At 54.9% G+C, this 14,514-nt stretch overlaps 5 protein-coding genes across 5 annotated transcripts; 2 read left to right on the top strand and 3 right to left on the bottom strand.

Annotated features, from left to right (window-relative positions):
* Positions 1-441: 441 nt before the first annotated feature.
* Positions 442-1,569, top strand: CONPUDRAFT_103021 (uncharacterized protein; the record flags this gene model as incomplete). The annotated part of the gene is made up of 2 exons (XM_007769742.1): positions 442-796; positions 851-1,569. Coding segments are annotated over exons 1-2 (1,068 nt in total), but the record flags the coding sequence as incomplete, so codon positions are not given.
* A 1,003-nt stretch (positions 1,570-2,572) lies between these two features.
* Positions 2,573-4,882, bottom strand: CONPUDRAFT_153053 (cytochrome P450; the record flags this gene model as incomplete). The annotated part of the gene is made up of 12 exons (XM_007769741.1): positions 2,573-2,722; positions 2,777-3,079; positions 3,160-3,342; positions 3,396-3,406; positions 3,461-3,500; positions 3,556-3,614; positions 3,682-3,986; positions 4,041-4,055; positions 4,118-4,185; positions 4,242-4,323; positions 4,382-4,425; positions 4,487-4,882. 12 exons carry the CDS (start codon positions 4,880-4,882, stop codon positions 2,573-2,575), a joined length of 1,656 nt encoding a protein of 551 aa, XP_007767931.1.
* A 786-nt stretch (positions 4,883-5,668) lies between these two features.
* Positions 5,669-6,352, top strand: CONPUDRAFT_54433 (inhibitor of apoptosis repeat-containing protein; the record flags this gene model as incomplete). Its single annotated transcript, XM_007769197.1, has 3 exons — positions 5,669-6,003; positions 6,060-6,183; positions 6,239-6,352. Coding segments are annotated over 3 exons (573 nt in total), but the record flags the coding sequence as incomplete, so codon positions are not given.
* A 2,420-nt stretch (positions 6,353-8,772) lies between these two features.
* On the bottom strand, positions 8,773-10,162 carry CONPUDRAFT_136717 (uncharacterized protein). The gene is made up of 5 exons (XM_007769740.1): positions 10,028-10,162; positions 9,819-9,963; positions 9,443-9,682; positions 9,025-9,353; positions 8,773-8,967 (listed from the first exon to the last, which is right to left on the bottom strand). The coding sequence occupies exons 1-5, from the start codon at positions 10,084-10,086 to the stop codon at positions 8,898-8,900; spliced, it is 843 nt and encodes a 280-aa protein (XP_007767930.1). The 5' UTR covers positions 10,087-10,162; the 3' UTR covers positions 8,773-8,897.
* A 190-nt stretch (positions 10,163-10,352) lies between these two features.
* Positions 10,353-14,263, bottom strand: CONPUDRAFT_81706 (uncharacterized protein). The gene is made up of 6 exons (XM_007769412.1): positions 13,113-14,263; positions 13,005-13,061; positions 12,884-12,947; positions 11,983-12,834; positions 11,192-11,932; positions 10,353-11,142 (listed from the first exon to the last, which is right to left on the bottom strand). The coding sequence occupies exons 1-6, from the start codon at positions 14,024-14,026 to the stop codon at positions 11,074-11,076; spliced, it is 2,697 nt and encodes an 898-aa protein (XP_007767602.1). The 5' UTR covers positions 14,027-14,263; the 3' UTR covers positions 10,353-11,073.
* Between the last annotated feature and the right edge of the window lie 251 nt (positions 14,264-14,514).

Genomic DNA, 14,514 nt, shown 5'->3' with positions numbered 1-14,514 from the left:
TAAGGATTCATACAATGACTGACCCACGCCCCATAGGCTGTGCATATGGACTAAGACACTTCTTGTCGTCATAGCCCGTCGAGATTAAAATGAACACATGATAAAAGTGCTTTCGCTACGAGAGCGTATCTTATCCTGCGCCATCACTGCCCCGCTGAGTACAGGATCAAACATCTGAGCGACTCGATCTCACTCCTCAGAGCAACTTCAAGTTAACTCTCAAGTCGCCGAATTTGACTTTCGTCTCCCGTGACTTCGACGCGCCTTGTTTGTTGTTTGGCTCCCTCCCGCCCATTTTTACTCGCCACCGTTGTGCTCTCTTTCCTCGTCTCCCTCAATCTCTACTCTCATCTTTCTCTCGCATTTTCCCTCTCTAGAACCAACGCCCGATAGCTGGGCTCATCTACAGTCTCTACTAGAACCTAAACCACTCCCTTCAACCTCAACATGTCTGCAGATCGTCGTCACCCCGCTTCTCTCATCCCAAGGTCTCAACACAGTTCCGATCTACTTGAGCTCGTCCGCAAGCCGGTCACTATGGACATGGTTTCTTATATTGCCCTTCAGTGTTCTCGTGTTATCCTTATCGAAGATCAGCCGCTCCTTCCGACACCTCCGCATACACCTGTCAAGTCTGTCCTTCCCGCCGACAAGAGCTCTCTGAACCCGCCGCTGCCATCCCTGGAGGATTTCATCGTTCACATCGCCACCAAGTCTAACGTTCAGGTTCCCACACTTTTGACCACGCTCATTTACTTGAACCGGCTTCGCTCGAAGCTTCCCGCCATGGCTAAAGGTAGACGCACAACATGTTCATGTTTAGAGCACAAGCTCACTGACGTTGCTCTAGGTATGCCGTGCACTAGACACCGGGTCTTCCTGGCCACCCTCATTGTAGCGGCCAAGTATCTCAACGACTCGTCTCCCAAAAACAAGCACTGGGCCGCTTATGGCGTTCTCTTTGACATCGCCGAGATTAACCTCATGGAAAAGCAGCTGCTCTTCTTGCTTGACTACGATCTCCGCTTTGATGAAGCCGAAGCTTGCACTCACTTTGGTCCTTTCATGCCCTCCAAAACCCGGTGTATGCCATCGCCCGCGGAGCAAGAAACGCGGGCTGCGGCTGTCGATAAGGTCTCCAAAGCTGGGAAGGCTAGATCTAGGGGCCCATCTCCGCCCACTCCCGAACGTTGCTCTGCTCCTCCTGCGCCTCCCTCATTTGTCTCCACGGTCAAGTGTATCGCTCATCGCCTCTCGACCAACCGTCTCTCAATCAATGCCGCTCAGCTGTCTGCTAAATCATCGGGCGCTGCGATTCCTTCCCCGATCTCCAGCGTCCATAGCTGCGATAGCTTGAGCGCACCTGAATCGGATCCAGGTTCCCTCACTGAGGACAATGGCTCGTCGACAGGCTCGCCGAGTGACTCCGAGGTTGAGGATGAGAAGAATAGCACCCAAAGCGGTGTTCGCAGGGCCCGCTTCGTTCTGCCCTCGGTACCATCCCACGTGTATAGGGAGGGACGCAAGACTTCTGCCACATCAGTCATGTCTGAACGGACTGTCAAGGGCGGTGACACCCCTTCGCCTCTTCTTGATCATGCGTCTGAGGTTAGGCCTCACAAGCGTCTATCGGCTTCTTCAAAACGTGCTAGCTACCATGCTCTCTTCTCGCAGGCTCTTGGCAACCTACCTGATTCCACTTCGGCGCCTAGTTCGATTTCTTCACAAAGGCTCAGGGAGAACTCTTCTAGCTCTGGAACTGGCTTCCTCTCTCGCATGTGGGCTACGGCACTGAAAGGTTCCGAGAAGGATAAGGTGCCCAATGCTAACGGTTTTGTGAAGGACGACGTGCACCAGCTGACGGCCGTAAGCATCGTCGAGCCTACAGAGGCACACCCAAACGGCTACAGTTCGGGCTTCCGCAGGCTGGTACATTCGCGATCGGCAATCTTCCGTTCCGGACAACAAGAGCTTGACGTCTGAACGTTCCCCTAGCTCGGAATAGGGCATATACCGACTGGACTAGCGCTGGATACGCACAAAATGACGGATACTTCCTTGAACGACATGTTTTTACCTCATTCCCTCTGACGACGACTGGCTCAGACTCTATTTCATTAAATCCACGTTCTTTACCACGTACCCATAGACGCTCTGGCGCTTATCACGCTCCAGTCTTCCACATCTTTACCACATACAACATCGGCGGAAATCAAGACTTCGAACGGAACTTCGTGCTCTAGTTCATAACCACCAATCATCAATTTTCTCTCTCCTCTTTTTGTATCTTTATCTAGTTTGTACTCGCCGCTTACTATGTCCCTATACCTACCACTCGCTGTGCACATCATTACTATGTACGTTACGCGCATTCATGTACTCATGGCTCGTAGAACGTGTTTGATCGATGATCGTCATCCTCAAGTGCTGCTATGTGCAATGCGTGATGCGTGATCCAACAAACTGAATGTTCTTGTGAACGTATACACAGGTATTTGTTGGCTACTAGCTGAGCGTTATGATTCAAGGTGTCTAAAAGTGTCTGTGTGCCACTTTGGGATATGTAGTCCCTTTAGTCCACACGCCTAACGCGAAGAGGGACCTCGATACCGGGCTGCCCAACCACTTTTGGACGGACCAAATTGCCTACAATTCTTTCAACCCTGTCTTTCTTGTCACGAGGCTCGAAAGCAAAGTTCCTAACTAGTACAGACAGCGAGGCCTGAGCCGCCTCGTCAGTATGTGTACATTTTTAATGCAGAGCACGGCCACTTACCTTGAGCTCCGCAAGCGCGAAATTCTTTCCGAGACAGGTCCTTGGCCCGTCATTAAACGTGAGGAGATGCTTGTGGCCCCGGAGCTCGTTAGCCTTGACGTTACCCGCCTGCAGGTCGCCTCCCTCGAGCCAGCGCTCGGGGCGGAAGACCTTGGCATCCGGGCCCCAGAATTTCTCGGACCGGTTGAGGTATTCGACGGACATGAAGACGAGCGTGCCTTTGGCGATGGTGATACTGTCTATCACGCGTCCGTTGGCGTCTTGGATAGGCGCGCCGAGAGGAATGACGTCGTCCTCGAGGGCCTGCCAATAGCACGTAGAAGATGAATTAGAACTACAGGTGGTGCGGAAGGGGCATGTTGGTGCCGGAACGTTCTCCTTACCTCGCGCTGGAGCTCGGCCACGGGTGGGTGGAGGCGGAGCACTTCGTGCACCACTGCATCAAGGTAAGGCAGTCCCCCATTCAAATCGTCGTACGTTGGGTCTGTGTTTGCGAATTGCCCGAGAAGTTCTTCACGGAGCTTTTCCTGGGCCGTAGGGTTTTTGGAAAGCTCTGCAAGAGTCCACTGGAATAACGTATCAGAGTGAGTTTATTCAGAGTTAACAACCAACGACTTACGGTCAGGGTGGCTAATTGGATGGTTAAAGTCAGTTTAACTCGAGAGTAATGTTCAGAGGACTCACTGGAGCTGGTTTCAAAGCCGGCGGAGAGAAGAACTTTCATCTGGGCAGCATGTCCTTTAAGGTAGTTGTTGCGATATGATGAGAGCGCTACCCACCTCATCAATGATTTCCTCATGAGAAAGGCGAAGCTCAGAGTTCGCTACCTCAGCCTTGACTAGGGATTAAGGTTAAATTTTAAGGTTAAAGGCTGATCAAAAATAACACTAGTACTGTAGGCTTACGGAGAAGTCCAAGCACCGACTTTTCATCGACAGTCGCGGCGCCGAGTTCCTGTTTCTCCTGACGAGAGCGCTCGAACCAGCCACCGGAGATCTCTTCCATAAAAGTAGCCAGGCGCTTGACGCGCTGGTTGTGCGGGATTGGAACTTCCGCGAGCCAGGGGAACGCAACACCGAGGAGGGTGAAGAATCTGGCAAGCTGAGTGGGGTTCCCTCCGACCGAGTGGAACAGCTTGACCACGTCGGTGTCCTGGTTCGTCGTTGCACCAAAGTCATGCGAAAAACCAGCTAATCCAATCGAGTCGAGGCTAATAGAAGCGATATGAGTAAAACACAAAATGTTCAAAAGGGATACCTCTTACGCAATTCCACTCATCCTTAATAATCATTTCGTCAGTGACTTTGTTTAGATTATTGGAATGAATATCAGTATACGCACCATTTCTGGACCTCGATGACTGATCCATCGCCGGCATTATCCAGGATCGCGTGCCATCCATCTCGAACCTAGTCATGATATCAGATCGGTGAATGCAAAGGATGCATGCGATCTCGTTGGCTACCTTGTACGCTGAATTGAGAAAGACTGAAGTCATGCGGCGGAGAGCAGCGTGACTGAACGCGGGTGTGAGCGCTTTGCGTTGTCTGGGTGCATGACGTTCAGGACTTCGATCTGCTGCGGCAGCTCGCATAAAATCTGTACCTCTTATGGCTGTCACCGTGAGCCCAAATGACTCCCTTTCCGATCTGCAATTTTTGCATTCGAGTTAATACGTTCTCTTGGGTTACAAAAGTGTTAGATGCTCACGGATATGTCGATCATCTTCTTGGTAGCTGCTTCGTGGTCATACGTGACAGTGTCCCGAGCCCACAAATGGGCAAGAGCTTTGGGGTCGCATAGAATGACCTTGTTGATTCCCAGAGCGGCCGGCACTTGGTAAGCGACGCCATATTCTTGCTCCCACTTCTCGTAAAGCACAGCAGAGTCTTCGGCTTCGTCAGTGACGCGGCCGACGCCCCAAATCCAGCTGGCACTCGGAGGGCCTTTCAGCTTAGTGGTAGTCACGCGCTTGCGCATGCTCTTCAAGGCTTTGAGGAGGACCCATGTAGTAAGAGTGGCGAGGGCAACGTCGACAGGTTTTGCAGACGCAATTGCGGGAGGTAGGACAGACACGACCGCGGAAGGGAAAGCAAAAGAGAGCATGTTTGAGACGGTTGCTTCTGTCCTTGCGATTTCTGCAAGAACATAATATATGTTTCCGCCTACGGAGCTTCGCCGCCCGGATCGTCATCATCTATTATCGCGTTGCTCCGTTATCAGCCCAGAATGCCGCAGGCGAGATCAGCTTTGGCTTCTGAGCGCCCAGAATATGCATGGACCATTGTCCTTGTGGGAAAAACATCAGCTCCTATTGGCAAGAAGCTGTCGTGAGCCTCATTCCTCCGGTGAGATGAGAGCTTACCGTATTGTAGGGGTGCGATCGTGATAATTTCAAGTTGAATGCCCCATTGACTTGTTCCCACAAATGACTCGTTGTTTTGAGGCGCTTAGTAACCCTTTCAGCCAAGTTAGGTCGGAGTAACGAATCCACAGCGCAGTACGCCTAGGTAAATAGAGCGCTCAATGACTCCAAGACTCGGACTGACGGCACACTTCTTGATCCCCGTCATAACAGAACCAACGAGTACCCTGGAACCATGAGAAAGAGGTTTACTAGCGGATTTCCGAGACAAACAGTACTTGAGTCATTGTGTTGAAGACATTCGGGCGGCATACGGGTCCCGGCCCCGTCAGTGCTAGTGCCTAAGGTCTCCACGAACTTTTGGCAATAGGGAATATTAATCAACTTTCAAAGTTCGAATGCGCGCCTGATCGATCACGTGGTCGCGTACCGGAAGCGCCGCGTCTGTTGAGCCCGCTCGTGAACTCTCGTGAATCTGCATCGCTCAAGCTCGAGTCAACTCTGTGCTTTCCACCTCTCCTTTCGTCGCCATGGAGGCTCTGACGGCCCGCGTAGACTCATTCAACAAAACTAAACGTGTCAAGAAATATCCGAAGAAGGCCACATCTACCTCCGTCTCGGTCAAATGGCCACACCCATCATCGTTCAAGGCAAACGCCTACACGCTCGCAGAGGCCGGCTTTTACTTTGCACCTAGCTGGGAGGACCGCGACAGTGTCGCGTGCTTCATCTGTGGAAAGGAACTTAGTGAATGGGATGCGGACGATGACCCGTTCGAGATACATTACGCCAAGTGCAGCCAAAGTTGCCCTTGGGCTAAGGTGAGGTGTGGGCTCTCAGAAGATATGGACCAAGATGGAGAGTCAGTATCTCGGCTATTTTAAGATGAACGTATGCTCATGCTCAAGTTCTTGATAGGTTCAGGTTCTCGGAAAAGGGCCGTGTACCAACTAGCAGGGCCATGGAACAGGCGCGATTAGGCACATTTGGCGAGTGGTGGCCGCACGACAAGGTACACGGTCACTCTGCCCAGTCAACAGCTGTGCGTTATATATCTATGCAAGTATACTGGCTATCTGATCCTCACACCAACACAGATGGCACAAGCCGGTTTCGTGTATACTCCCCAGTCCTCAGAGGATGACACTGTTACTTGCTTGTACTGCAATCTCTCGCTGGGAGGTTGGGACGACGGTGATAGTCCAATGTAGGCATCGTTGCCGATTCACAAAATTTCTTTATATTGATTTGGCTACAGAGACGAGCACCGCAAGCGACAGTCGAAGTTGGACAAACCTTGTGTCTTCTTCCCAGCGTCGAATTCAAAGTCAAAACCCCCAAGCCGTGCACCCACTCAGTCCCGCACCACCTCTACGGCAAAGAATCGTCCTCCCTCACGCTCGCAATCCAGAGCGAAGCTCAACTCGGCCGCCGAAGACTCCACAGCCCTGTCTGAGGACGAGCCTCCCCGTGGACCCTCACGCGGATCGTCCAAGACTCGCACCTTGACTGTAAAACCTCGCACGACATCACGTACACAGTCAAAAACGCGTGTGAACTCTGTCATGGTCGAGGATGACGCTGCGCCCTCTGAGGAGGAAGAACAGCCAGCGCGCCGCAGAACGACGCGTGCGCCTTCGAAGGTACCAGCCACGTCCACCTCAAAACCGCGGGCAACTTCGCGAGTCCAGTCCAAAGCTCGTACAACAGAAGACGACACCGCCGACGAGCAGCCACGCCCCCCGCCAAAGTCACGGAGAACTACAACGACAACAAAGCCACGGGCTCCTTCGCGCTCGCACACGAGGGCAATTGAAGTCTCTGATGATGAAGCAGAGAACCCTGATGAAGAGTCGGCTATCGCACCAAAAACGAGGACCTCCGCAAAACCACGTGCTGTGTCGAAATCGCATTCGAAAACGACCGTAGCGTCTGAACTAGAGACGGAGAATTACGATGAAGAAATGGACATTGCACCGAGGGCAAAGACTTCTGCAAAACCCCGGACGATGTCGCGCTCGCACTCGAAAGCGACAGCCTCGTCCAAGTTGGATACAGCTGGTTCAGACAAAGAGGCGAACATCATGCCCAAGGCGAAGACTATCTCGAAGTCGCATCCGGTTGCCCGAGCTGGATCAAAAGTGTTGGCGGCACCGAAAGTGCAAACGGGATCATCTGATAACGAGCTCGCCATGGAGCAAGATCCAGAGCCAGAACCTGAGCCAGAGTCAGAACCTGAGCTAGAACCTACACTCGAGACCAAGCCAAAGCGGGTACCAGCGAAGGGAAGTAATAATGCGAAATCATCAAATATCTCGAGGACGTCGACAGCAGCTGCTACCGAAAGTCGCCGGGTGCTGAGCAAAAGCACTATTACCCAGACGCTCGCCGCCCATCTGCCAGCCCCCGAAGCCTCGTCATCCCTCCCGTCGCCTAGTCCATCCGCACGCGAGCCGCCACCCTCAACAGATGTAGACGAGGTGATGGAAATAACTGATGATAACTCGGAGGAAAGCGCACGATCCGAACCAGAGCCGGAGCTGGAGCCAGTTCCAGCCCCCGTACCCAAGCCCGTGCGCAAAGCCGACCCGAGGCCCAAGATCGTGCCGAAGAAGGAGCCAGAGCCAGAGCCGATGCTCGCGATAGAGATAGAGGACGAGACGGTCAAAATGCAAATTGACCTGCCTCCAGCCGGATCGACCAGCCACTCGGTGAACGGCCGTCCGATGCAGATCATCGACCTCGACTCGCCGGAGCCTACGCCGTACATTAAGCGGCACGCTCCTAAACCGTTCAGACCGACGTCGCCGTTGAAGGCTGCAGCTTTCCCCCCTCCATCTCCACCACCGGCCGCACTCCCAGGCGCACCTGCACCTTCTTCGGCGCGTACGCGCGCACCTGTGGCGGTGTCGCCGCCTCCGTCGCCTCCCCCTCAGGAGGCGAGGCACTCTCCTCCCGCGCCGGTCTCGCAGAAACCGGGGAAGAAAGTCAGCCATCCTCAAGCTGAAGCACAGCCACAGGTCCCATTGCAAGAGGACAAACCTGAGTGTCAACCTCAATCCCAGATCCAGCCTCAAGTCCAGCCACCGCAAGCGCAAGTGCAGCCTCAGTCAAGGGCATCTCAAACTCGCCAGTCGCAGCCTGAACCCGAACCGCAGCTTCAGCCTCAACTCCAATCTACACCTCTAGCTTTAGCCAAGGCCGAAGATGCCCAGCCACATCTGAACGGACTGCCAGTAGTACCGGACGAGCTGCCCACAACGAGCCGGCAGGCGAACGGCGCAATCGTGCTGACACCCGAGGAGCGCGAGATGACGGTCGAGCAGTGGATTCGGCGCGAAATCGAGCTAAGCTACGACCGGCTACTCGCGGACGGCCGAGAGCAGATACGGTTGTTCCAGCAGAAGGCGGCGGAAACACGGAGGAGGATCGAGGCGCTGTGAGCAGTGCTATAGCCTTCCTACTAGCGTTGTAGCGGGTAAGTAAGCGAGAGAGCCATTGTGTGGGTAGTCAAGGTATAGCAGCTGTGTGCTTTGACTCGTTTTGTCGCGGTTTGTGTGTTAATTATATGGACACTGACAGATACTTATCGCTGTAATGTACGTATAGATGCTGCGTAATTGTTTCGTGACCGTTGAGAAAATCTGGCTGATGGCTCCATTGCTAGTACGATGTGAGAATATACAGGGAGATATCGGTGTAAGCAATCAAGTGCGTAATTGGACGTTCTGATGAGTCCAAAATTCTCGAAAGGCTCTACATAACCTTGACATAAGATGCTGGGAACAGCCCCTCCTTGCCCTTTCCCTCTATCTGCCCTGTCCACCTGACGATTGACGTTTATATATGTATTATACAGCAAATCACAAGAACAAGCACTTACCAATCCTCCGAAGATTTCTCAGTCACCCAGATGTTCTGCCCCTCCCGGATCGGGAGATCGCCTGCGTCCGTGCTCTCGTAGTCGTACAGCGCCTCTGCCCAGTCACCCTGAGCCTCTTCTTCCTGTGGCTCCGGGTCCGACTCTGGCTGCACGCTCGGTGTTCGCCGCGGGAGCGAAGGCGGCGGCGCTGGGGATGGCGAGACGTCGGCGCTAGTGGTGGAGGTGTTGCGACGCATGGGGGGAGGCCCGAAGTTGCTTTTGGGCGCATTGAACGCGGGCGGGATGGTCACTGCCACTGAAGGAGTTTTGTTCTTGCCGAAGAGACTGGCCTGGAGATATACAGGAACGGAATATGGATCGTTAGCCACCGCCAGAAGCCAACTTCAACTTGACAGGTCGAGAACCAGGACCGACGCACCTTGCGCGTGTAAAGCTTGTCTATCTCTGCACCTGGCGTCCCCGCCGAGGGCGATGGCGATGCCCGTTCGGCGGGCGTAGATCCGAGCGATGTGCTGTTGACGCTCGTGCTGGACGCACGCCGGGGCAGGACGGGGGGCGGCGACATGGCGCTTTCGCTAGCACTGCTTGCATTGTTGCCGAAGTTACGAGACGCCGCGGCGACTTTCCCGATGGAACTGGCGAGTTGAGGGTTGGACGCCTGCTTTGCCAGACAGGGAACCGTTTGATTGGGTCGCGGAGGCGCAGTACAGCATGTCGGAAGGTTACATCCATATGCAAGTCAAGCCTGTATTTTAGATCGAAATGCAAGGAACGGTCTGATGGCGTAGACGCACGGCTGCTGCAAAGGGTGTAGCCCTCGGAGCCGCTATCGAAGGGTTGGACGACAGCGCATGGCTGACAGCAGAAGCAGCTGCTCCTGTGCTGATGCCGCTCCCACCTCCTGCGCCTGAGAGGAGTTCAGGACGCGCCTCAAAGTATCTAGAACGAATCAAAGGATGCGTCACACTGGCCAGAGCTGTGAGAGTAGATGGACAGCACGAACTCGTCGAGGAGGCTGAAAAAGGCTTGTTTTTCGTGCCCTGATAAACTGGCAAAGACCATCCCTATCCCTGATCCTGCTGTAGAGTGGTGAAGTTGTGTCCGCGAATGTCGGCATAGCAATCAGTTCTGCGCTCTCATCGTCACATGTCAAGGGACGATTGGCCATGTGCTACATTCTACACTCAAGCGCCGACTTCGTCCCACGGCGGTATTATAGGCGCCCACATTCAACCCCGCAAACATGTTCTCGCTAAGTTTGTGTAAATTCTCAGTCAATCCCTAATGATACACACACTTCTAAATCACACAAGCTCACAACAATAAGAGCTTTAAAAGAGTCGATTGAAATCTACAGCATACATACGAGCAAACATAGCATTGAATATACTTAAACAAAAGTGCGGTTAACCGTCAAGTTCAGTCAAGGACGAAAAAAGAAGGAAAGGAAAACCAACGAGTAAAAAACAAGGCAGCCATAAGAGTATTTATAGGATAAAACCACGAAGAGACAGCAAGGCACAGACAGAAGAACGACGGAGGACCAATAAGCATGATGAGGGAGGAGTTGAGGAGACATGGCAGATATGCAAGGAAGATTGAGTCGGTGAGCGTAGTAGTGAAGCGTGTAAGATGTGTAGTATGTAGTGTGCGGGCAAGGTAAAAACGACCCGGGGCGCCAAGCAAAGCAAGCAGAGGGCCGGTCGAGGGCTATACAAGGGGTGTAAGTAGCACGCGTGAGTTATTGTCCTCCCCAATTAAATAGATCGTTGAAGTCGTTCGAGCTGTCTCCAGCCATATTTTGCGCCATTGGCGGCGACGCGTGCGACGACGGCGGCCGTGATCCGCCGTACCCGCCGTACCCACCACCGCCCCCGTGTCCCTGCCCCTGCACAGACCACCCCTGGCCCGTGGGCGAGCCACCAGTGCCGCCACCACCACCGCCACCGACGAACGGGTTGCCCGACGACGATCCGGGCGGGCTCATCCCGTACCCGCCGTTCATCTGGCCCCCCATCGAACCCATCGGCGCCATCGGGTTCTGACCGTTCATGCTAAGCTGCTGCGGCCCCATCTGCATTCCAGCCAGCGGTCCCTGCGAGAGGTGCGGTTGCCCACTTTGTGACCATGTCGGATTAGTGTTGATCTGCGGACTGAAGGGACCCACGTTCACGTTTTGCATGCCGTTGCCGACGTTGCCGCTGCTCGTTGGGCTGTGCTGGGACTGCATATGCGGGGGCTGCATCATGCCATTCGAGAAGCCGTCGGCCCCGCCCATCCCGCCCTGCTGCGAGAGGCGCGACGGCGTGCGCGGCGTCATCGGCGAGTGTACGCTATCCGAGGGCGAGCGCATGGTCCGCGCGATGCCGGGGATGCCTGCGTTTGAGCGCAGAGCAGGGAAATGATTCTCACTAGTGGGAGACATGTTCATTCCTTGGCCGCCGCTTGGGACGCTATTGCCGCCTTGCGGCATCTGGTTCATGCCACTGATGCTACCGCCCTGCTGCTGCCATCGTTGAAAGGCCAATAATTGCTGGGGATTCATGTTCTGCATAGCAGCGCTCGCATTTCCGCCGCGCATCTGCTGCATCAGGAGGAGCTGTCGCTGATAGCTGTTATCCATTGGCCGGTTGCCGCTGCCCTGTTGATAGTTCGCGCCTATACGTGGGTCCATCCCCTGGTTCATAAACATATTCTGCTGCGGTGAGAAAAACGGACCGTTCTGCATGCTCTGACCCTGCATCGGCTGCTGAGGCATGACGGGAGACTGCTGGCTCATAGGAGAGACAGGACTTGAGGAATGCGACTGGTTCGCATTCTGCATCAGACCATTCTGCATCCCCGGCATCTGCCCATTCTGTGCCATGCTCTGCATCTGGTTATTTCGTTGCTGTTGATGCCGTAGCGTCTGTACCGACGATTAGCTGCAAAACGGGCCCATCTCGTCAAACAACCTACCTGGACCATATGCAATTTCTGGATCTGCTGCGCCGGCGGTAAAGACATAAAGTTAGGTATTTGGCTGGCCAGCATCTGCATGATCGGATGGCCCGGATTTTGCAAAACCTGGAGGTACTGCTGCATCAACTGCTGAGGTATCTGTATCGGGCCGCCATGTCCTTGACCAGGGTGCTGATTGGGCATTCCGCCGCCAGCACCCTGCGAGAAGCCACCCGAACCACCCATTGGCGATGGCTGGTTGGCTTGACTCGGTCCTGGGCCCTGTGAAGGGTTGCCTGGTGGCGACATGCGCGACGACGCGTTCTGCATCTGGTTCAGTGCGGCCTGCTGGCGCTGCTGCATTTCACGCGCCTGCTGTATTTGGAGCTCGCGGGCGCGATTCCGTGATGAAGCCGCCACCTGCGCCTCGGCAACCCCGAAGGGAAGTGAGGGCATATTTGGCGGCGGCGGCATTGCCGGACTTGAGACCCGTGGGCTTTGCAGCATTCCACCCGACGCCGGGGCGCCGCCATGCCCGGGGAACGAGGCAGACGGACTGCGAGCAGCGTTAGCAGAAATGGAAACCGAGGGCCCGGCAGGCGGGTGCATGGTTGTTTTGGCGTCACCCATGTCTCGCCGCTTGTTCATACCATCCACCATGTCATCTGGTCGACCGCGCTTGAGTCCATTGCCGTTCATCGACGTTGGCGTGAGTGGTGGGTTGGGCTGTCCTGACTGCATTATTTGCCGACGGGCAATGTCTTTAGCAAACAGTGTCGACAAATCAGAATACAGGTACTGTATCCGGTCAGTGGACATCATTTCAAGTGGAGGTGGTGCTTCCATGATGGGGATGGAATTGTTGTGGTTCTGTGGGAAAATGGTAAACGGCTGGAGAAAAAAGGAATAATATACGAACCATGTGCCTCTGGTCCGCGGCAGCTGCAAGCCAGGCGAGGTTGTTCTGAAGACGGAGAGCGTACCTGGGCAATAGCATGATGATCAACGGGTGGATCGTGATTTGTCTAGTAGACACTCACGGTTGAAGCCTTGGGTCAGTTATGGATAGCGCATGCGACTGGCTCTCCATACATATCCTATAGATTTATGAGCAAGCGAATCGAGGGCTCGGATGATAATTTACGTACTTGAGAAGCTCAGCGTTCAGGTCCAATATCCGCACGACCTTGGGATCCGTTGGTCCGTTTCCCGCATTGTCCGAAGCACCTGGAGTCTGTCTGAGACCCATAAAGGATGCAGATTCGCTCGATGGGGCCCGGGAATACGAGGGTGCTACAGACGGGGGCTTTTGGGCGGACTGAGATGGACCGGCCTCTGCATTGTGGTTGGTCGGATTTTGCGGAGGAGCAGGCTGACGGACAGAGGAGTTGCCGACCTGCCGTGAAGCAGACTGTACGTCTCCCTGAGGATTGGAGCGGCCACCTGGGTTATTCGACTCTCCACTGCCCTCTGTTCCCTCCCCTCGCCGCGACTGGCCACCCTCCGCACTGACTCCGGGTGCACCGTTCGCTGCCTGACTTCCATCCGAACCTCCTTCCTCCGTCTTCTCTGGCTCGTCGTCGTAGTCAGGGGCTGGTGAGAGCTCCGTGAGGGGGGTGAGCTGACGCGAGAACGGGTCGTCAGTTTCTCCCTTGTCCTGTTCTCCGGAAGGGTCAGCAGGCTGGGAAGGTGGTTGAGGTGACGGTTTCTTGTCGTCCTTTGGCGAGTTCGTCTCCGGGGCTGGTGAAAGGGACGAACTACGGTCGTCCTGGGGAGCGGTGGGGGCGGGTGGGGAGGAGGGAGCGGGAGGCGGCTGTTGGGGCTCGCCGTCCTGGGACTGGGCTATATCGAGAGTTGAGGGGTCCAGAGTGCTGTCTTGGTGGATGTCGAGGTGGGAGGTGTCGATGTCATGGACAAGAGGGTCGTCCTGGTCCTTGAAGAAGGGGTCGTCGTGTACCTTGTTGAAGGACTCGAACTGGAGAAGGTCGTGGGGGTTGAGGTCGTCTGTTATGAGGTTGGCGTTTGGGTCGAGCGGGTTGTGGTTGCGATCGAGATGGATCATGTCCAGGTTGGGTTCTTACAAAAAGAGGGCGTTGGCGTTGGCAACGGGAAGCGGGCGGGTAGACCGGGGAGGCGCCAGATCCAGCCGGAAATTCCAAGGTGGATTCGGGGGAAGCGGGGGTCGGGTTGTCGGCGCTGTCGGCGTTGCCCGTGAGGACGTCGGGGGTGTAGATGCAGCTGCTGGACTGGTTGGCCGGGATTCCGCACCGAAACAGAGACTGCACTCGTAGCCTTGTCGATATCAAAACGCCGTCGCAAACGCTCTGCACTGAGGACCGTGTGACTTTTCGTTCCTGGCGGCGGAGTGTAAAAACACAACACCGCCTTGCCGCCCTCACCGCCAGACATCGACACTGGCATGCAGACGCGGGGAACAATCAGTGGCCCCACCGAAAGAGAGGGAAGGGACACGGACAAATGGCTCGTGGGCCTCGAGGGCAGCAAGCCCCTTATGTACTCCCCAGCCCTCGGTTATTTTGATTTAACGTT

Source organism: Coniophora puteana (genome assembly GCF_000271625.1).
Source record: "Coniophora puteana RWD-64-598 SS2 unplaced genomic scaffold CONPUscaffold_5, whole genome shotgun sequence".
Taxonomy (NCBI): Eukaryota; Fungi; Basidiomycota; class Agaricomycetes; order Boletales; family Coniophoraceae; genus Coniophora; species Coniophora puteana.
Note: the sequence above shows the minus strand (reverse complement) of the source record. Positions and strands in the feature narration are given on the sequence as shown.